Consider the following 24324-nt stretch of genomic DNA (forward strand, 5'->3'; position numbering starts at 1 on the left):
TTTATTTCTATGGAATATTTCGTCAACATTTTTTTTTTATGGAAAATTTTTCAAAATTTTATTTCTATAGAAAATTTGGTCAAAGTTTTATTTCTATAAAAAATTTTGTCAACATTTCATTTCTATAGAAGATTTTATGAAAATTTTTTTCTATAGAAAATTTTGTCAAAATTTTATTTCCATCGAAAATTTTGTCAAAATTTTATTTCTATCGAAAATTTTGTCAAAATTTTATTTCTATAGAAAATTTTGTCAAAATTTTATTTCTACAGCAAATTTGCTCAAAATTTTATTGCTACTGAAAAATTTGTCAAAATTTTATTTCTATTGAAAATGTAGTCAAAATTTTATTTCTATAGAAAATTTTGTCCAAATTTTATTTCTGTAGGCAATTTTGTAAACTTTTTATTTCTATAGAAAATTTTGTCAAAATTTTATTTCTATAGAAAAATTTGTCAAAATTTTATTTCTATAAAAAATTTTGTCAAAATTTTATTTCTATAGAAAATTTTATTTATTTTTTGTCAAAATTGTATTTCTATAAAAAATTTTGTCAAAATTTTATTTCTATAGCAAATTTTGTCAAAAATTTATTTTTATAGAAAATTTTATCAAAATTTTATTTCTATAGAAAATTTTGTCAAAACTCTATTTCTGTAGAAAATTTTGTCAAAATTCTATTTCTACTGAAAATTTTGTCAACTTTTTATTTCTATAGAAAATTTTGCAAAAATTTTATTTTTGTAGAAAATTTGGTCAAAATTTTATTTCTACTAAAAATTTTGTCAAAATTTTATTTCTATTGAAAATTTAGTTAAAATTTTATTTCTATAGAAAATTTTTTTCTATAACCAATTTTGTTAAAATTTTATTTCTAGGGAATATATTGCCAACATTTTATTTCTATGGAATATTTTGTCAATTTTTTTTATAGAAAATTGTGTCAAGATTTTATTTCTACAGAAAATTTTGTCAAAATTTTATTTCTATAGCAAATTTTGTCAAAACTCTATTTCTGTAGAAAATTTTGTCAAAATTCTATTTCTATAGACATTTTTCTGTCGACATTTTCTTTCTATAGAAAATTTTATCAATTTTTTTTTTGTTCTATAGAAAATGTTGTCAAAATTTTATTTCTATAACAAATTTTGTCAAGATTTTATTTCTAGGGAATATATTGCCAAAATTTTATTTCTATGGAATATTTTGTCAACATTTTTTTTCTATGGAAAAATTTTCAAAATTTTATTTCTATAGAAAATTTGTCAAAATTTTATTTGTATAGAAAATTCTGTCAAAATTTTATTTCTATAGAAAAATTTGTGATACTTTTATTTTTATAGCAAATATTGTCAAAATTTTATTTCTACAGAAAATTTTGTAAAATTTTTATTTATATAAGAAATTTTGTCAAAATTTTATTTCTATAGAAAATTTTGTCAAAATTTTATTTCTATAGAAAATTTTGTCAAAATTTTATTTCTGTAGACAATTTTGTCAACATTTTATTTCTATAGAAAATTTTGTCAAAATTTTATTTCTATAGAAAATTTTGTCAAAATTTTATTTCTATAGAAAAATTTGTCAAAATTTTATTTCTATAAAAAATTTTGTCAAAATTTTATTTCTATAGAAAATTTTGTCAGAATTTTATTTCTATAAAAAATTTTGTCAAAATTTTATTTCTGTAGAAAATTTTGTCAATTTATTTTTATAGAAAATTTTTTCAAAATTTTATTTCTATAGAAAATTTTGTCAAAATGTTATTTCTATAGAAAATTTTGTCAAAATTGTATTTCTACTGAAAATTTTGTCAACTTTTTATTTCTATCGAAAATTTAGTCCAATTTTTATTGCTATAGAAAATTTTGTCCAAATTTTATTTCTGTAGACAATTTAGTCAAAATTTTATTTATATAATTTTTATATAATTTTTCCATAGAAAATTTGGTCAACATTTTATTTCTATAGAAAATTTTGTCAAAATGTTATTTCTGTAGAAAATTTTGTCAAAAATTTATTTTTATAGAAAATTTTGTCAAAATGTTATTTCTATAGAAAATTTTTTCAAAAATTTATTTTTATAGAAAACTTTGTCCAAATTGTATTTCTATAGAAAATTTTGTCAACATTTTATTTCTACTGAAAATTTTGTCCAAATTTTATTTCTATTGAAAATGTAGTCAAAATTTTATTGCTATAGAAAATTTTGTCCAAATTTTATTTCTGTAGACAATTTAGTCAAAATTTTATTTATATAGAAAAATTTGTCAAAATTTTATTTTATGGAAAATTTTGTCAATATTTTATTTCTATAGAAAATTTTGTCAACATCTTATTTCTTGTGTAACATTTTATTTCTATAGATAATTTGGTCAAAATTTTATTTCTATAGAAAATTTTGTTAAAATTTTATTATTTTATTTCTATAGAAAATTTTGTCAAAATTTTATTTCTGTAGACAATTTGGTCAACATTTTATTTCTATAAAAATTTTGCGAAGATTTTATTTCTAAAAAAAATTTTGTCAATATTTAATTTCTATAGAAAATGTTGTCAAAATTGTATTTCTTTAGAAAATTTGTGAAGTATCTCTTAGTTAGAGAGCTATATTTGTCAAAATCTACCAAAACATCAAGAATTCTACCAATCTAGCAAACAGTAAAAAACTACAATTTCTGGGGGTATTCTAAGGTTTCATTTGAACGTTAAAAGTTTAATTTGATTTAAAACAGGATTCCTTTGATTTGTAAAAGAATACCTTGTATTTGAAAAGAAATCATTTAGTTTGAAAAAGGTTTCATTTGAAGTGAAAATTTGATATAGAATAAAATTAGTGAAACTTTCCCTCAAAAAAATGGAAAAGCTAACATGACCAACAACTTTTTAAACTGCCAATACTGTATTGTCTCCGGTTATATTATCCAACGTTACCAATTCCTTAAATAAAATTACAACAAAATTTCGATACTCCAGAATATCATTCCAATTGTATCTGCAAATTCCAACAATCTTTTGAAGATTTCAAGCTATTTGGTAGACGATCCAACCGAATCGAATGACCAACCGAATCTATGGTATTACCACAACTTACTAGCCAACTAAATTCTTATTTGCATAGCTGCTTTGTAGATAATATTCTTCAGTGCATGTGTGCTGTGGTTAAGTTTTTTTGCCACTTTTTATTTGGCGAGTATCATCACCATCCTAGCTTGCTATCACCTAGAAACCAACTCGGATTCAGTAACCATTTATAAAATGTATTGTCCTCGTAATCATCGTGTGTGAAAACACGACCATACAACTTAGATAAACTTTTGCTTAAAATTTGCATTGCAAATATCCCAGAATAGCAACTGAAACATGCAGCAACAAGAGACTATAAAAGAAGGGATTTATACGAAAATGTTTTTGGATTTTTATTTTAAGTTCCTAATTAGATGATTTTGTAAAGTTTTGCGGTAATACATGTTAGAAACTTATGCTAGTATTTGTTGTTGAGAATTTAATAGGCAAGTATAATCCTAGTTGGGAAAGACAAATAATGAAATAGTGCAGTCAGATTGGCAAGAACATAATATCATATCACTTACTCATTTAACTCAACTCAACTTTACATATGAAACCATTTTATGATACCATTGAGGCTATACACTGAAAAAATAGTTTTATTTTTTGAGGAATTAAATAACACGCAAACAAAGTTTTCTTTTCAGTTTCTTTTTCTGTGGTTGAATTTAATCTAACGTTGTTTTATATTCTTTTTCTATATTTCCAGTAAATATCTGTAAAAATGGCTCAACCACAAATGATGCAAATTAAATTGTCCCGCTTCGATGCTCAACCCTGGGGATTCCGTCTTCAAGGTGGTACTGATTTTGCCCAACCTCTTCTTGTACAAAAGGTAAGTTCTTCTTCCACCAATATAATGAAAACTCTTAAAATTCACCATGAAATGATGATGATGGGATACTATATATATTCTAGATCAGGAAGAGGTTTTAAGATGATATAATCTTGTCCGTCTGTCTGCTGTAATCATGAATCAGAAATAAAAGTTTGAAAAGTTTTTTCTGTAAAAACAAAATTTTGAAAAAATTTTGTACAGAACTAAAGTTTTGAGAAAATGTTCTCTAGAAATAAAATTTTGAGAAAATATTCTATAGAAATAAAATGTTGAAGAAATTTCCTATAGAAATAAAATTTTGAGAAAATTTCCTATAAAAATAAAATTTTGAAATACAATTTTGAGAAAATTTTATATAAAATTAAAATTTTGACAAAATTTCCTATAGAAATAAAATTTTGAGAAAATTTTCTATAAAATTAAAATTTCGACAAAATTTTCTATAAAATTAAAATTTTGATAAAATTTCCTATAAAATTAAAATTTTGATAAAATTTTCTATAAAATTAAAATTTTGATAAAATTTTCTGTAAAATTAAAATTAATATAAAACGTTTTTGAGAAAATATAAATTTTGACAAAATTTTCTGTAAAATTTAAATTTTGACAAAGTTTACTATAAAATTAAAATTTTGACTAAGTTTTTGAGAAAATTTCTCATAGAAATAAGTTGTTAAGAAAATTTCCTATAGAAATAAAATGTTGAGAAAACTTCCTATATAAATAAAATTTTGAAATATAATTTTGAGAAAATTTTCTATAAAATTAAAATTTTGTCAAAATTAATTAAATTAATTTGTCAATATAAAATTAAAATTTTGATAAAATTTTCTATAAATTAAAATTTTGACAAAATTTTCTATAAAATTAAAATTTTGACATCATTTTCTATATAAAAATAAAATATTGACAAAATGTTTGAGAAAATTTCCCATAGAAATAATATGTTGAGAAAATTTTCTATTGAAATAAAATTTTGAAATACAATTTGGAGAAAATTTTCTATAAAATTAAAATTTTATGAAAATTTTCTATAAAATTAAAATTTTTATAAAATTTTCTGTAAAATTAAAATTTTCTATAAAATTAAAATTTTGACATAATTTTCTATAAAAATAAAATATTGACAAAATGTTTGAAAAAATTTCCCATAGAAATAATATGTTGAGAAAATTTCCTATAGAAATAAAATGTTGAGAAAATTTCCTATAGTAATAAAATTTTGAAATACAATTTTGAGAAAATTTTCTATAAAATTAAAATTTTGTCAAAATTTTCTATATAATTAAAATTTTGTCAACATTTTCTATAAAATTAAAATTTTGATAAAATTTTATATTTTTTTAATTTTATATTTTGAAATAAAATTTTGAGAAAATTTCCTATAAAATACAATTTTGAGAAAGCTTTCTATAAAATTAAAATTTTTAAAAAATTTTCTATAAAATTTAAAATTTGACACAATTTACTATAAAATTAACATTTTGACAAAATTTTCTATAGAAACAAAATTTCATAAAAAAATGTTCTATAAATATTATATCTGTAAAAAATTTTATTTTGGTGTTAGGTCATACTACCAAAGTCCATTGTGAGCAAGTTCTCTCTCTTTGTAGAAGTAACAACTTTTCCTTGTGGGTGCAAGCTAAAATCGTTAAAACCTTTAAAATTTGGAAAAAATATTAAAATATTGTAATAAACAAATATTTATAATGCAAGTTTTAAAGAACAACGTTTGATACATCCGTTTTCCAAAAGTTGTATTTTTTGCTTGAACGCTTTCCATTATTTCCTCCATTCATATGTTGCCTCATATGAGCCTCGCACATCGTTCACTTTTCCAATACTGTCGAATTGAATTAGTCAAAAATTCTAAGTTCGCTAGAAAAAGTCCGTACTCTCAAATGACTAACTGCATTATATTGTTGGCTGCAACCCACACATTGTTGTGGAACCATGACTGATAACATGGAGTTTCCCAAAACAAATTTTCACACATCCATGACCCAAGCACATGGCCAAGTGATCCCTTAACCACCATTTCTGATAAATGCAACACTATATTGCTAAATTGTTCACCAGTCACTATATTTCAATGTAAAATTTGATTATGAATCATCCGTAGTGTATGAGCATGGGTGTGTGTGTGATGTTGACTATATTTTGGAATTAACACAATCACTGAGAGTGACCAATGGCCCAGTGGTTATGGTAGAAAGTGTTACTTTGGCCAAATCAAGCCTAAGAGTGTAGGTATGTGCGGCATGAGTGTGACGATATCCTACCAAAAAGCCCATTGATTTTAATACTCTTCAAGCTCAATTTGAATAGTCAACAAGTCGAGTTGATTCAATTGAAAAATTTATTCGCATATTAAAATTTTGATGGATTGTGTATTAGGGTGAAGTGAAATATTTTAATATAGGAAGGAAAGGAATTTTGGGTATAAAACTAAGTTTACCATTGAGTTGGTATCACATGAAAATACCGGGTTTTTAATACAAACGGATAGACGGACGGACATGATTAGATCGCCTCAAAATTTGACCACTATAAGACTTGATCAAGAGTTTTCAAACAAGAGGAGTTATTTTGAATAACTCTTTTTTCGGTAACTGTCATTTTAAACAATTTTATTATTCCTTGACATTGTACAAGTACAAGCTATGGTTAGGTTAGTTTACAGAGGATGACACGAAATCCATAGAAAGGGAATTGGTTTCCACTTAGACCATTTTGGTCCATTGTGATTTCTCGTTGTGGTTTCTTTTCTCTTCATTATCTAGCTTCCTTCGCCACATTTGTGTTTCCAAACGACTTTCCAGGTCTTCCATCCAGAATCCTTGATAAAGGCAAGCATATCCTTCAGATTACATTCCCGTACATCAGTAATATCCTGAACGAAAGTGGAACCCAATACACGGTTGCCACTCGAGCCAAAAATAATCTACCACAATTTGGAATAAAATTACCAAGAGAGTACCAAACAAAAAAATCTTATTAAAAAATTATTTCTATAGAAAATTTTGTCAAAATTTTATTTCTATAGAAAATTTTGTCAAAATTTTATTTCTATAGAAAATTTTGTCAAAATTTTATTTCTATAGCAAATTTTGTCAAAATTTTATTTCTATAGAAAATTTTGTCAACATTTTATTTCTATAGCAAATTTTGTCAAAATTTTATTTCCATAGAAAATTTTGTCAAAATTTTATTTCTATAGAGAAATTTGTCAAAATTTTATTTCCATAGAAAATTTTGTCAACATTTTATTTCTATAGAAAATTTTATCAAAATTTTATTTCTATAGAAAATTTTGTCAAAATTTTATTTCTATAGAAAATTTTGTCAAAATTGTATTTCTATATAAAATTTTGTCAAAATTATATTTCTATAGAAAATTTTGTCAAAATTTTGTTTCTATAGATAATATTGTCAAAATTTTATTTCTATAGAAAATTTTGTCAAAATTTTATTTCTATAGAAAATGTTGTCAAAATTTTATTTCTAAAGAAAATGTTGTCAAAATTTTATTTCTATAGAAAATGTTCTCAAAATTTTATTTCTATAGAACATTTTCTCAAAATTTTATTTCTATAGAACATTTTCTCAAAATTTTATTTCTATAGAAAATTTTCTCAAAATTTTATTTCTATAGAAAATTTTGTCAAAATTTTGTTTCTATAGATAATATTGTCAAAATTTTATTTCTATAGAAAATTTTGTCAACATTTTATTTCTATAGAAAATTTTGTCAAAATTTTATTTCTATTGAAAAATTTCTCAAAATTTTATTTCTATAGAAAGTTTTCTCAAAATTATATTTCATGTTAGCCTGATAATGAAACAGGCAATTGACGTCCAAATGCATTATATCTAATTATACAATTATTTTTCGAGCTTTATGGACAGATATAGATTAAGGAACATCGTTAGTAGAGCCATTGAAAAGAAAACGCCAGATACCAATCTATACACGCCTGGACTGTACATGTTTCGGTTCGGGCGAATGAACCTTTCCACAGCCTTTTGTATAGATCTGGCTGGGAGAGATAACTCAATTTTGGGCCCTTTATGCTAACTCCTTATGGAGAAAACATTTGGGAAATTTCCTCTTACAAATTGAATCATCTTTTCTCCCACTGTACATCATCTTTTCATATAACTTACAAGTCCCTTAATCTTATTTTTATTTCGTTTTGTTACATAGTAATGCAACAACACGAAATTTATTTTTAGAAAGCTAATTTGTTAGAAATCACCTAAGTGGTGAACAGTCGAACAATGCTTATTGTTTCTACAGTCAACTACAACATATGACAATTAACAGAAACTGGTTTCCAGGATACAACAACAATTCTAATGCGTACATTAGTCGTGTTTTTCCTAGTTTTACGACGGGCTCATCGTTGCTTATTATATTTCATGTTAGCCTGATAATGAAACAGGCAATTGACGTCCAAATGCATTATATCTAATTATACAATTATTTTTCGAGCTGTATGGACAGATATAGTTTTCTCAAAATTTTATTTCTATAGAAAATTTTGTCAAAATTTTATTTCTATAGAGAATTTTGTCAAAATTTTTTTTTTCCATAGAAAATTTTATTTCCATAGAAAATGTTGTCAAAATTTTATTTCCGTAGAAAATTTTGTCAAAATTTTATTTCTATAGAAAAGTTTGTCAAAATTTTATTTGTATAGAACATTTTTTCAAAATTTTATTTCTATAGAAAATTTCGTCAAAATTTTATTTCTATGTAAAAATTTCTCAAAATTTTATTTCTATAGAAAGTTTTGTCAAAATTTTATTTCTATAGAAAATTTTGTCAAAATTTTATTTCTATAGAAAATTTTGTCAAAATTTTATTTCTATAGAAAAGTTTGTCAAAATTTTATTTGTATAGAACATTTTGTCAAAATTTTATTTCTATAGAAAATTTCGTCAAAATTTTATTTCTATATAAAAATTTCTCAAAATTTTATTTCTATAGAAAGTTTTGTCAAAATTTTATTTCTATAGAAAATTTTGTCAAAATTTTATATCTATAGAAAATTTTGCCAAAATGTTATTTCTCCAGAAAAATTTCTCAAAATTGTATTTCTATAGAAAAGTTTGTCAAAATTTTATTTCTATAGAAAATTTTGTCAAAATTTTATTTCTATAGAAAATTTCTATAGAAAATTTTGTCAAAATTTTATTTCTATAGAAAATTTTGTCAAAATTTTATTTCTATAGAAAACTTTGTCAAAATTTTATTTCTATAGAAAATTTTGTCAAAATTTTATTTCTATAGAAAATTTTGTCAAAATTTTATTTCTATAGAAAATTTTGTCAAAATTTTATTTCTATAGAAAATTTTGTCAAAACTTTATTTCTATAGAAAATTTTGTCAAAATTTTATTTCTATAGAAAATGTTGTAAAAATTTTATTTCTATAGAAAATTTTGTCAAAATTTTATTTCTAAAGGGTGATTTGTTAAGAGCTTGATAACTTTTTAAAAAAAAAACGCATAAAATTTGCAAAATCTCATCGGTTCTTTATTTGAAACGTTAGATTGGTCCATGACATTTACTTTTTGAAGATAATTTCATTTAAATGTTGACCGCGGCTGCGTCTTAGGTGGTCCATTCGGAAAGTCCAATTTTGGGCAACTTTTTCGAGCATTTCGGCCGGAATAGCCCGAATTTCGTCGGAAATGTTGTCTTCCAAAGCTGGAATAGTTGCTGGCTTATTTCTGTAGACTTTAGACTTGACGTAGCCCCACAAAAAATAGTCTAAAGGCGTCAAATCGCATGATCTTGGTGGCCAACTTACCGGTCCATTTCTTGAGATGAATTGTTCTCCGAAGTTTTCCCTCAAAATGGCCATAGAATCGCGAGCTGTGTGGCATGTAGCGCCATCTTGTTGAAACCACATGTCAACCAAGTTCAGTTCTTCCATTTTTGGCAACAAAAAGTTTGTTAGCATCGAACGATAGCGATCGCCATTCACCGTAACGTTGCGTCCAACAGCATCTTTGAAAAAATACGGTCCAATGATTCCACCAGCGTACAAACCACACCAAACAGTGCATTTTTCGGGATGCATGGGCAGTTCTTGAACGGCTTCTGGTTGCTCTTCACTCCAAATGCGGCAATTTTGCTTATTTACGTAGCCATTCAACCAGAAATGAGCCTCATCGCTGAACAAAATTTGTCGATAAAAAAGCGGATTTTCTGCCAACTTTTCTAGGGCCCATTCACTGAAAATTCGACGTTGTGGCTCGTTAGTAAGTCTATTCATGATGAAATGTCAAAGCATACTGAGCATCTTTCTCTTTGACACCATGTCTGAAATCCCACGTGATCTGTCAAATACTAATGCATGAAAATCCTAACCTCAAAAGAATCACCCTTTATATAAAAATTTCTCAAAATTTTGTTTCTATAGAAAATTTTGTCAAAATTTTATTTCTATAGAAAATTTTGTCAAAATTTTATTTCTATAGAAAATTTTGCCAAAATGTTATTTCTCTAGAAAAATTTCTCAAAATTGTATTTCTATAGAAAAGTTTGTCAAAATTTTATTTCTATAGAAAATTTTGCCAAAATGTTATTTCTCTAGAAAAATTTCTCAAAATGTTATTTCTATAGAAAATTTTGTCAAAATTTTATTTCTATAGAAAATGTTGTCAAAATTTTATTTCTATAGAAAATTTTGTCAAAATTTTATTTATATGGAACATTTTGTCAAAATTTAGAGTCGACTTTTCCAATAGCCGAATAGTTCAAAGCCGAGCTTTTCATATTTGAAAAACAGAATTAAAAATTCCGAGTTTTCAAATGTTTAATAGATTGCACTATCGAAAGTTGATTGCTAGTTTTTTTATTATCGGAGTTTGATGGTATTGATATAAGCAAATTTCACGAGACCATTTTTGTTTTAAGAAAAAGTTTCCGAGCCATGATGTCTCTCAAAAAAGTGATCCAAATTGGCTACCACGATCTGTGATTTAATACTTAGCGAGTTATTCCTTTGGAGTCTCCTGAATGATAACCTCTACGCCTACATCCTAGTGTCAATTCAAGGTCCGGACTATATGTTGCATACTGACCCCCTAACCAACCTCAAGATGATCTGGCAAATCGCTATCAATGTGTGTATGGCTTGTATTTGGTCTGATGGAAGGCAATGCCTCTCCTATTGACCAATGATCGTTGCTTTTCGGTTGATTGATTTCTTCAGTGGAACTTGCAATTATTTACTCATAGTAGATAATTTTCTGACAATTTAACGAAAAATACAGTAAAACATTCCTTTTCAATTAAGAAATTGATCGTCTTTACCACGGTGTTTACGTTGTTGCCAGCCACTCCAACCGTTTCAGAAATTGGTAGATTTTGCTGTGATTCAGCAGCGATTCGCTGATAAAAATTCAGCCCATGAGATATTTTCGCGTTAATTCGGAAAGCTCCTCATTGCATCCAGCCTTATTCAAATGGTTCCCAGTGGGGTTTTGGACAATCTTTAGCTCCGGGGCAATCGAAAAAGAGCTTACATGATGTCGGACTCGACAATGTTCATGGTTACATTGACATTTCCTAAAGTTGGCCTTAATCAGCCATACACAAAACTGACAGAAAAGCAGATTTAGTATGAAAGGTCGTCTTTCTAACGCCATCTAGATGCTAGATATTGAAAAAATAATGGATTTTATTTTACGGTACCTTATATATCTTTATCCTATGGTAGCTTATATATTAAATCATTGTCTTCTTTGAGTGCTATCTTTAAATCCGGAGAAATTTGAGATAATTTCCAGGATTACCCAATGACCCCTGATTTAGTACAAATTATGTATTCGTTTAATCCCCAATAATTCCTTCTCATCACCATCCTAATTATTATTATTATTAGTTTATTTAAAATCATAATAAATTATGAAAATAAATACAAAAAAATGAAGGTACTAACAACTAAGGTTTTCGACCTAACCATCCTAATATTTTTGTGCATAATTTTGTGGTACCAAAAACAAACAAAAAACCCAAACAACTACTACCACTTCACCATCACGCACGTATCTTGAAAATGAAAATTGGCACAAAAATTGTTATTTTATTTAAAGGAAAAAGTCAAAAGGTACCAGAATGTATTATTATCACTTTTGTTGTTTGTGTTGTTATTACCGGTGATCATGAAGAGTGTTTGTCTTTTTTGATTTCTTGTTGTATGTTGAAGAGTTTTCTAAACAATTGGAGAATTTGTTGAGTCATCGTTGATTCATACATTTTGAGATTATTGGTGGGTTTTGAACACAAAAAAAAAAATCTCACTGTCTGTATGTAAAGGGTGATTTGTTAAGAGCTTGATAACTTTTTTTTAAAAAAAAACGCATAAAATTTGCAAAATCTCATCGGTTCTTTATTTGAAACGTTAGATTGGTCCATGACATTTACTTTTTGAAGATAATTTCATTTAAATGTTGACCGCGGCTGCGTCTTAGGTGGTCCATTCGGAAAGTCCAATTTTGGGCAACTTTTTCGAGCATTTCGGCCGGAATAGCCCGAATTTCTTCGGAAATGTTGTCTTCCAAAGCTGGAATAGTTGCTGGCTTATTTCTGTAGACTTTAGACTTGACGTAGCCCCACAAAAAATAGTCTAAAGGCGTCAAATCGCATGATCTTGGTGGCCAACTTACCGGTCCATTTCTTGAGATGAATTGTTCTCCGAAGTTTTCCCTCAAAATGGCCATAGAATCGCGAGCTGTGTGGCATGTAGCGCCATCTTGTTGAAACCACATGTCAACCAAGTTCAGTTCTTCCATTTTTGGCAACAAAAAGTTTGTTAGCATCGAACGATAGCGATCGCCATTCACCGTAACGTTGCGTCCAACAGCATCTTTGAAAAAATACGGTCCAATGATTCCACCAGCGTACAAACCACACCAAACAGTGCATTTTTCGGGATGCATGGGCAGTTCTTGAACGGCTTCTGGTTGCTCTTCACTCCAAATGCGGCAATTTTGCTTATTTAATTGTTTGCTCACTTGGTCGATTATGTAGACCATAAATCGGACTTAAAGCGCGAAACACATTTCGAACCGAACACTGATTTTGGTAATAAAATTCAATGATTTGCAAGCGTTGCTCGTTAGTAAGTCTATTCATGATGAAATGTCAAAGCATACTGAGCATCTTTCTCTTTGACACCATGTCTGAAATCCCACGTGATCTGTCAAATACTAATGCATGAAAATCCTAACCTCAAAAGAATCACCCTTTATATTAAATCATTGTCTTCTTTGAGTGCTATCTTTAAATCCGGAGAAATTTGAGATAATTTCCAGGATTACATTAAACCCAATGACCCCTGATTTAGTACAAATTATGTATTCGTTTAATCCCCAATAATTCCTTCTCATCACCATCCTAATTATTATTATTATTAGTTTATTTAAAATCATAATAAATTATGAAAATAAATACAAAAAAATGAAGGTACTAACAACTAAGGTTTTCGACCTAACCATCCTAATATTTTTGTGCATAATTTTGTGGTATCAAAAACAAAAAAAAAAACCCAAACAACTACTACCACTTCACCATCACGCACGTATCTTGAAAATGAAAATTGGCACAAAAATTGTTATTTTATTTAAAGGAAAAAGTCAAAAGGTACCAGAATGTATTATTATCACTTTTGTTGTTTGTGTTGTTATTACCGGTGATCATGAAGAGTGTTTGTCTTTTTTGATTTCTTGTTGTATGTTGAAGAGTTTTCTAAACAATTGGAGAATTTGTTGAGTCATCGTTGATTCATACATTTTGAGATTATTGGTGGGTTTTGAACACAAAAAAAACAAATCCCACTGTCTGTATGTAGTTTACGAAATCGACTGGCTGGGATGATAGTTTGTCTGGTTGGCCATATGTATGAATGTGGCACAATCTGACTACCACCTTTCACCATGATTGGGTCTTCTATGCAGACAAAAAACAGCTGTTTCGGAATTACCACATTCCTCATCAGCATCCTCTACTTGCAGTAAAACTATCAACCAATTATCAGAATAAATTTTTGCTGCAAGTAGAGGATGCTGATGAGGAATGTGGTAATTCCGAAACAGCTGTACATCCAACCATCTTGCAGTCTATAGGGCTTTGCCCAAATAAATTTGACAAGCATACTTCTCCTCTGTTGGTTAAGCTACACTTGTAGTTTAATCAATGCATGGCTTTAAGCTGAGATCAAAAAAACAACAATAACGATTGAAGAGAAGCCAACAATAACAAACAAAACGAATTTTATTTCTATAGAAAATGTTATCAAAGTTTTATTTCTGTAGAAAATTGTGTCAACATTTTATTTCTATAGGAAATTTCGTCAAAATTCTATTTCTATAGAAAATTTGGCAAAATTTTATTTCTATAGATAATTTTGTTAAAATTTTATTTCTATAGAAAATTTTGTCAAAATTTTATTTCTGTAGAAAATTAAGACAGCTTTTAATTAGAGAATAATCATAAAAAATCAAGAATTCTACCAATCTTCCAAACAGTAAAAATTTACCATTTTTGGTAGAATTCTACCAAACGTGGGAACCGTGGCTGGAAGTCGGGCCTATTTTGCTGGTTTGTGGCTCCGACTCCAGTATTTCTTATTAGTCTTGATTCCGACTCTGTAGTCAACTCCAGGTAATGTAGCTAAATCTCATTTTAATAGCTCTGTAATGGTAATTCTATGGTGAAAGGTTCCAAAAATGGACCGATATAAATATTCTTATGGTTGCATACTACAGGGCTGGGAGGACGGTTGCCCCTCGTGCCAAATTTCTAGCATGAATCTCTCCTATTAGCGACAATTTTTTGGGTGTAGAAATATCCCTTAAAATTAGCTCATTAAAATTTTGTGAAAATTTTATTTCTATAGAAAATTTTGTGAAAATTTTATTTCTATAGAAAATTTTGTGAAAATTTTATTTCTATAGAAAATTTTGTCAAAATTTTATTTCTATAGAAAATTTCGTCATAATTTTATTTCTATAGAAAATTTTGTCAAAATTTTATTTCTATAGAAAATTTTGTCAAAATTTTATTTCTATAGAAAATTTTGTCAAAATTTTATTTCTATAGAAAATTTCGTCAAAATTTTATTTCTATAGAAAATTTTGTCAAAATTTTATTTCTATAGAAAATGTTGCCAAAGTTTTATTTCTATAGAAAATTTTGTCAAAAGTTTATTTCTGTAGAAAATTTTGTCAAAATTTTATTTTTATAGAAAATTTTGTCAAAATATTATTTCTTTAGAAAATTGTGTCAAAATTTTATTTCTATAGAAAATTTTGTCAAGATTTTATTTCTATAGACAATTGTGTCAACATTTTATTTCTATAGGAAATTTTGTTAAAATTTTATTTCTATAGAAAATTTCGTCAAAATTTTATTTCTATAGAAAATTTTGTCAAAATTTTATTTCTATAGAAAATTAAGACACTTTTTAATTGGAGAATAATCATAAAAAATCAAGAATTCTACCAAGCTACCAAACAGTAAAAAATGTACCATTTTTGGTAGAATTCTACAAATTTTGTGTCAACCGTGGCTGGGAGTTGAGCCAATTTTGCTCGTCTCTGGCTCCGACTTCAGTATTTCTCATTACTCTTTATTCCGACTCTGTAGTCTACTCCATGTAATGAAGATGACATAAGCAGCTGAACATTTATGAATATAGTTTCTAAAGAAAAAAAATGTAAAAATCAGTTATGGACATTAGAGGTCGTAAATTTAAAGTAACAAATTTCAGGTGACTCTAATGAAAATCACTCCCTCCTAAAGACCGACTCAGATGATGGCACGTTGCCAGAGGTTTCATTTAAAATTGTAGCCTCCAAGGACATTAGGTTAATTGATTCAATGAAAATTTTATTAATGTTGATTGCAAAAATCAATTAATTTTTTAATTGATTCAAACAAAAATTTAATTGATGTCGATTGGGAAACACAATCAGTTTTTGATAGATTCTATTAATTATTTCGTTACTTATTACTAAACAATTAGGGCTAGAAATCGACATCGATTAAATTTTTAATTAAATTGTTAATTGGAACAATTAATTGTTTAATAAAAACAGCGCAAAATTTGCACTTATTTTCTTAACTAACTGTGTGTTCTTAGCTTGATTACAAAATTATTGTATCAATTATTTTTTTATTTAAAGACGTAACCATTTTCACTTGAATTATTCATTAAATTGGCTTTGTGTTTTTATTTTGATTAAAAAAATTGATTGCATTAATAAATTTTTTATTAAATATATAAAAATTCAATCATTTTTTTTTTAATGACATAGTCATCCGAGTTTGATTTTAAAATGGTAATAGTATCAAACAATTTTTTAATTAAAAATTTAAAATTTCTCAATCATTGACCTAATTGACTCAATGTTTTAAGTTGGATTCAAATGTCAATTGTATCAATTAATTTTTTAAGTGGAAAATTTTCATCTTCAATTAACTTTTTACTTGGAAATAGTTTGGTGATATTTTTTCTGTGCATTGAACTTGGGAAAGATCCTATAATCCCGGCATCTATTTAGGGAGCCGCCGTGGTGCAATGGTTAGCATGCCAACCTTACATACACAAGGTCATGGGTTCGATTGCTGCTTCGACCGAACACCAAAAATTTTGCAGCGGTGGATTATCCCACCTCAGTAATGCTGGTGACATTTCTGAGGGTTTCCAAACTTTTCTAAGTGGTTTCACTGCAATGTGAAACGCCGTTCGGACTCGGCTATAAAAAGGAGGTCCCTTAGCTTAACATGGAATCGGGCAGTGACAAGAGAGAAGTTCACCAATGTGGTATCACAATGGACTGAATAGTCTAAGTGAACCTGATACATCGGGCTGCCACCTAACCTAACCTAACCTATAATCCCGGCATAAAGTTTTTAAACTTTGCTTCAAATAGATGAATTCATTATTTGGATCCGATGTATGCTATTGGTCACGTATGTAAAGAATTATGTTATAAAAAACAAATACGCTTAGATTTAATTTCTCTGTATGTTATTCATCTAACAGTTCGTGATGATTTTATTGTTTTTTTTTCAATATTTTTTATTAATCGTGATGCTTTTGAAGTACTTTATTTACCTTATGCCATTTGCATATGTTTTCCAAGCTGGTGTTCATCTCTTCATTAAACAATCACTGAGTTTTATTTTTTTTTTATTAAATTCAATATGTTTATTTTCATGGCCCAAAGCATTTTATTTATCTTAAATAAACATGTCAAAGTTTTGTTGATTTAAGAAGAGAGAAAAAAAAAGCAATTTCGCTTTATACACTAAATCAATAAATAGAATAGCATAGAAATGAGAATGAAGAAAATTAATTTATTATGTTGATATCAAAAATCTTCTACTTTAAATATTAAGATGAAAATAAAGGGGTTTCCAATAACAGGAAACTCCGGCATTTATTTTGACTCCACGGCCGATGATACATTGTAGCCACCCTGTAGGTACCTCTAAAATAATTTCGTAATGTGAGTTGTGCCCGGGAAAAAGTTTGGATTGACCTAACTTAAGACCTTTGAATTTCCTATGCTTGTCATGTGATTCTGCCAGGCCGACTCCATGAAATAAAATCCCAACGAAATAATGATAATCTGGAGTTTGAACAGAGCCCAAAAAGAACATATTTATACCCTGCGCCACACTGTGGAATAGGGTATTATAAGTTAGTGCATATGTTTGTAACACCCGATATGGATTAATATGGTCCTACAAGCCAGAGTTTTGGCCCAATTTGGTTGAAATTTTGCACAGGGAGTAGATTTAGCATTGTAGATATGCGTGCCAAATTTGGTTGAAATCGATTCAGATTAAGATATAGCTCCCATATATATCTTTCGCCCGATATGGACTAATATGGTTCTAATAGCCGGAGTTTTCGCCCAATTTATTTGAAATTTTGCTCTAGGAGTACCATTAGTAGTGCAGTTAAGTGTGCAAAATTTGATTGAAATCGGTTCAGATTTAGATATAGCTCCCATATATATCTTTCGCCCGATATGGACTAATATGGTTCTAATAGCCAGAGTTTTGGCCAATTTGGTTGAAATTTTGCACAGGGAGTAGAATTAGCATTGTAGTTATGCGTGCCCAATTTGGTTGAAATCGGTTCAGATTTAGATATAGCTCCCATATTTTTTTACTAACATTGTGTTCCACCCTAGTGCTTTAGCCGACTTAAATTTTGAGTCTATAGATTTTGTAGAAGTCTATCAAATTCTGTCCAGATCGAGTGATATTTAAATGTATGTATTTGGGACAAACCTTTATATATAGCCCCCAACACATTTGACGGATGTGATATTGAAAATTTGGATCTAATAGTGGTGCAGGGTATAATATAGTCGGCCCCGCCCGACTTTAGACTTTCCTTACTTGTTTTTTACTAAAATTGTATTCCACTCTAGTGCATTAGCCAACTTAAATTTTGAGTCTATAGATTTTGTAAAAGTCTAACAAATTCTGTCCAAATCGAGTGATATATAAATGTATGTATTTGGGACAATCCTTTATATATAGCACCCAACTCATTTGACGGATGTGATATGGTATCGAAAATTTAGATCTACAAAGTGGTGCAGGGTATAATATAGTCGGCCCCGACCGACTTTAGACTTTCCCTACTTGTTTTCATAATGAAATAACGCCCCAGAAATTAAAAGTGAAATAAAATTCCTGTCAATTTTGCAAAAAATTTCTATAGATATAATATTTTCCAAAATTTTTATAGAAATAAACTTTTACAACAAAATTTTCTGTATAGAAAATATAATTTTGTAAAAATTTTCTGTAGAAATAAAATTTTGCAAAAATTTTCTATAGAACTAAAATGTTGCCTAAGTTTTATGTAGAAATTAACTATTGCAAAAATTTTACAAAAAATTTATATAGATATAATATTTTCCAAAATTTTTATAGAAATAAACTTATACAAAAAATTTTTTGTATAGAAAATAGAATTTTGTAAAAATTTTCTGTAGAAATAAAATTTTGCAATAATTTTCTATAGAACTAAAATGTTGCCTCAGTTTTATGTAGAAATGAACTATTGCAAAAATTTTCTATAGGAATAAAGTATTGCAAAAAATTTTTTTGAACTAAAATTTTGACAAAAACTTTAATAGGAATAAAAAATTGTAAAAATGTATAGAAATAAAATTTTGTCAAAATTTTCTACAGGAATAAAATATTGCCAAAAATTTTATATAAAAATAAAATTTTGCCAAAATTTTCTATAGAAAAAAAATTTGGCAAAATTTCTATAGAAATAAAATTTTGACAAAATTTCTATAGAAATAAAATTTTGATAATAATTTTCTATGGAAATAAAATTTTGACAAACATTTTCTATAGAAATAAAATTTTGACAAAAGTTTTCTATAGAAATAAAATGTTGACAAAATTTTCTATAGGAAAGAATATTTTCACAATATTTTCTTTAGAAAATAGAAATACAATTCAGACAAAACTTTCCATAGAAATAAAATTCTGACAAAATTTTCTATAGAAATAAAATTCTGCCAAAATGTTCTATAAAAATAAAATTTTGCCAAAATTTTCTATAGAAATAAAATTTTGACAAAATTTCTATAGAAATAAAATTTTGACAAAATTTCTATAGAAATAAAATTTTGACAAAATTTCTATAGAAATAAAATTGTGATAATAATTGACTATGGAAATAAAATTTTGACAAAAATTTTCTATAGAAATAAAATTTTGCAAAAATTTTCTATAGAAATAAAATGTTGACAAAATTTTCTATAGAAATAGACAAAATTGTTTATAGAAATAAAGTTTTAACAGTAATTTTTTGGAGAAATAAAATTCTGCAACAATTTTCTATAGAAATAAAATTTTGCAAAAATTTTCTATAGAAATACAATTCAGACAAAATTTTCTGTAGAAATACAATTCAGACAATATTTTCTATAGAAATAAAATTCTGAAAAAATTTTCCATAAAAACAAACTTTTGCCAAAATTTTCTATAGAAATAAAGTTTTGATAAAAATTTTCTATAGAAATAAAATTTTACAAAAATTTTCTATAGAAATAAAATGTTGACAAAATTTTCTATAGAAATAAAATTGTGACAAAATTGTTTATAGAAATAAAGTTTTGACAGTAATTTTCTGGAGAAATAAAATTTTGCAACAATTTTTTATAGAAATAAAATTTTGCAAAAATTTTCTATGGGAAAGAATATTTTCACAAAATTTTCTATAGAAATACAATTCAGACAAAATTTTCTATAGAAATACAATTCAGACAATATTTTCTATAGAAATAAAATTCTGAAAAAATTTTCCATAAAAATAAAATTTTGCCAAAATTTTCTATAGAAATAAAATTTTGCCAAAATTTTCTAAAGAAATAAAATTTTGCCAAAATTTTCTTTAGAAATAAAATTTTGAAAAGAGTTTTTATAGAAGTAAACTTTTGACAAAATTTTCTATAGAAGTAAATTAAAAAAAAAATCTTTAGAAATAAATTTTTGCAAAAATTTTCTATAGAAAAGAATATTTTCACAAAATTTTCTATAGAAATAAAATTCTGACAGAATTTTTCATAAAAATAAAATTTTGCCAAAATTTTTTATAGAAAAAAAATGTTGGACAAAATTTCTATAGAAATAAAATTTTGACAAAAAATTTTCTATAGAAATAAAATTTTGACAAAAATTTTCTATAGAAATAAAATTTTGACAATAATTTTCTAGAGAAATACAATCTTGCAACAATTTTCTAGAGAAATAAAATTTTGCAACAATTTTCTCCATAAAAATAAAATATTGCAAAAATATTATTTGCAAAAATTTTCTGTAAACTAAAGTATTAACAAAATTTTCTATAGGAATAAAATATTGTACAACTTTGCTATAGAAATAAAATGCTGGCAAAATTTTCTATAAGAATAAAATATTGCAAAAATTGTATGTGAAACTAAAATTCTGACAAATTAAAATTTTGCAAAATTTTTGTATATAAATAAAATTATGACCAAATTTAGAAATGGAAATATTCTAAAAAAAAATCAAAAGAAATAAAATGTTGCAAAAAATGAACAATTTTTTCATAATGAAATAACGCCCCAAAAATTTAAAATGAAATAATATCCCTGGGTCAATGGAATAAAGTCTCAAATATGAAATGAAATAAGGCCCTAAAAGTTGGCAAAAGCAATATATTTTTGGGTATTAACAAAATTTTCTATGAAATACAATGTTGACACAATTTTCTAAATTTTTGACAAAGTTTTCTATAGAAAAAAAAATTTGGAAAATTTTTCCTACAAAAATTGCAAAAATTTTCTATGACCTAAAGTATTAACAAAATTTTCTATAGAACTAAAAGTGTGACAACATTTTCTATAGGAATAAAATTTGTACAACTTTGCTATAGAAATAAAATGATCACAAAATTTTCTATAAGAATAAAATATTGCAAAAATTGTATGTGGAACTAAAATTCTGACAAAATAAAATTTTCCAAAAATTTTGTATATATAAATAAAATTTAAACCAATTTTTCTATAGAAATACAATTTGCACACAATAATAGAAATAAAATATTCTAAAAAAATTAAAAGAAATAAAATGTTGCAAAAATTTTCTATAGAAATAAAATCTGGATGTTTAAACAGAGCCCTAAAATAACAATTTTTTCATAATGAAATAAGGCCCCAAAAATTTAAAATGAAATAATATCCCTGGGTCAATGGAATAAAGTCTCAAATATGAAATGAAATAAGGCCCTAAATGTTGACAAAAGCAATCTATTTTTTGGGTATTATTTCGTTTTGTGTGGTTTTGTTCAATATTTAAGATTAGCATGTTATTTCATAATGAATTAACACCCAAAAATGAAAATTGAAATTAATATCCAAAAAATTAGTTTTTGGGGTGTTTTTTTTATTTTTTCTAAAAGTTGACTTCGCTAAAAAATATATTAGAATACTTAGAAATACAAATCTATCCAAGTGTCTTTACAAAATAACAAAATAAAATTGTTCCTATTGCAAATATTGGGGCGTTTCTTCGTATACACTTTTGGGATCGTATTTCATTATGAAATAAGACCCCGAATCATTTGGGGCCTTATTTTGTGGAGCCTTTTAGGTCAAATTAAACTTTACCCCAACTCGCATTTAACAACAAATGTCATAGTTTATTAATTAAACGGACTAAGAAGAAAACTAAAGTCATAATCTATTTTTGTCCTTCAATTTATATAATCGCATTTTCTTGGAAACCAAAAAAAAAAATAAAATAAACATAAGCATAAGCATAAGCATATAAAATTTTAATCCCTTAATTAATTTCATTATATTCATTACAAAACCGATTTAGTTTTGCTTGAAATGCCTGCCATAACACATTTAATAACATTTTAATACCACAATTATTTATCGTCCATTTGGCATCGTACTGATGGCCGAATCCCTAAACACACATTATTTTATAGCATTTTGCCACAGAGTGAGAGAGCAGGTAATTCATTAGAGATTCAAAGTACTTTTCATTGTTGTAAATTCATAAATTTCACAAATAAAATACCAGCTTAATAAAGCATTAAAAATTTGTTTAATTTTAAGCTCTAAAGCTTTAAGGGAAAAAAATCACAAAAAAAAAAAAAAATATTTACACAGCTGATGACTGTCTGGTGGTGGCACAATGAATTATTTTCATGTCATATATTTGCATTTTTTCTTGTTGTCGAAAGAGAATAACAAAAAAATGTACGAAAAAATACTAAATTTCATTTGAAAACAGTAGAGAAATAGCCCACAAGTTTCATGGGATTATAGATGATTGCAATAAAATATTCACTACTATTCATTTGCTATGGGATATAAAAACTCAAAAAAATATTCCTCTTCTTAAAACCATATTTAATTGTTTGCTTTAGCTTAAGATGGGTTCTCGTAATTTGTTTAACTCACAAAGAAGAACACTTACCTCAAACACACACACATACATACAAACATAAATGCTAGTGAACACCTGAGCTTTACGGCAGAGCCTTGAAACTGAATAATTTTCCTAAGAGCCTTGCCGTCCTTAGAATGGCTAGACTTTTATAAGTGTTGTTGGCCAAGGTACACAACAAACCCTTAATTTAATTAAAGTTTACCAAGGATATATAAAACAAATTATTTCTTAATTTCTATTGTAAGGCTATAATCAAAGAAGAATAAAATAAAGTTGAATACAAAGCAGGAAAGTTGACAATTTGTTTTACAAAATTGTCCATAAAAATAAAAATTGCAACAAAATTTTCTATAAAAATAACATTTGAACAAAATTTTCTATAAAAGTAAAATTTTAAACTAAATTTTCTATAAAAATAAAATTTTGACAAAATTTTCTTTAGAAATAAAATTTTGCAATAATTTTCTATAGAAATAAAATTTTGCAATAATTTTCTATAGAAGATAATATTTTCATAAAATTTTCTATAGAAATACAATTCAGACAAAACTTTCCACAGAAATAAAATTCTGACAAAATTTTCTATAAAAATAAAATTTTGCCAAAATTTTCTATAGAAATAAAATTTTGACAAAATTTCTAAAGAAATAAAATTTTAACAAAATTTCTATAGAAATAAAATTGTGATAATAATTTTCTATGGAAATAAAATTTTGACAAAAATCTTCTATAGAAATAAAATTTTGCAAAAATTTTCTATAGGAAAGAATATTTTCACAAAATGTTCTATAGAAATAAAATTCAGACAAAATTTTCTATAGAAATACAATTAAGATAATATTTTCTATAGAAATAAAATTCTGAAAAAAGTTTCCATAAAAATAAAATTTTGCCAAAATTTTCTATAGAAATAAAATTTTGCCAAAATTTTCTATAGAAATTAAATTTTGCCAAAATTTTCTTTAGAAATAAAATTTTGAAAAGAGTTTTTATAGAAGTAAACTTTTGACAAAATTTTCTATAGAAATAAAATTTTAAAAAAAAAATTTCTTTAGAAATAAATTTTTGCAAAAATTTTCTATAGAAAAGAATATTTTCACAAAATTTTCTATAGAAATACAATTCAGACAAAATTTTCTATAGAAATAAAATTCTGACAGAATTTTTCATAAAAATAAAATTTTGCCAAAATTTTCTATAGAAATAAAATTTTGAAAAAATGTTTATAGAATTAAAATTTTGACAAAATTTTCTATAGAAAAAAAAAATACAAAATATTCTATAGGAAAGAATATTTGGACACAATTTTCTATAGAAATAATATCCTGACACAATTTCTATAGAAATAAAATGCTAACAATTTTTTTATCGACAAAATTTTCTATCGAAATACAATTCAGACAAATTTTTCTATAGAAATA

At 26.0% G+C, this 24324-nt stretch overlaps 1 protein-coding gene across 26 annotated transcripts in view; it reads left to right on the forward strand.

Moving 5' to 3' along the window:
- The window catches only part of Zasp52 (Z band alternatively spliced PDZ-motif protein 52), a 510804-nt gene that overhangs the window by 141854 nt on the left and 344626 nt on the right, over window positions 1–24324 (forward strand). For all 26 annotated transcript variants that reach the window (XM_075313769.1, XM_075313771.1, XM_075313766.1 and 23 more), the window contains one exon: window positions 3779–3904. In XM_075313769.1, the coding sequence (XP_075169884.1) occupies window positions 3794–3904 (111 nt within the window). In that variant the 5' untranslated portion in view covers window positions 3779–3793. The remainder of the gene's footprint in view (window positions 1–3778; window positions 3905–24324) is intronic.

This window comes from Haematobia irritans, chromosome 5 (genome assembly GCF_050003625.1).
Source record: "Haematobia irritans isolate KBUSLIRL chromosome 5, ASM5000362v1, whole genome shotgun sequence".
Lineage (NCBI taxonomy): Eukaryota > Metazoa > Arthropoda > Insecta > Diptera > Muscidae > Haematobia > Haematobia irritans.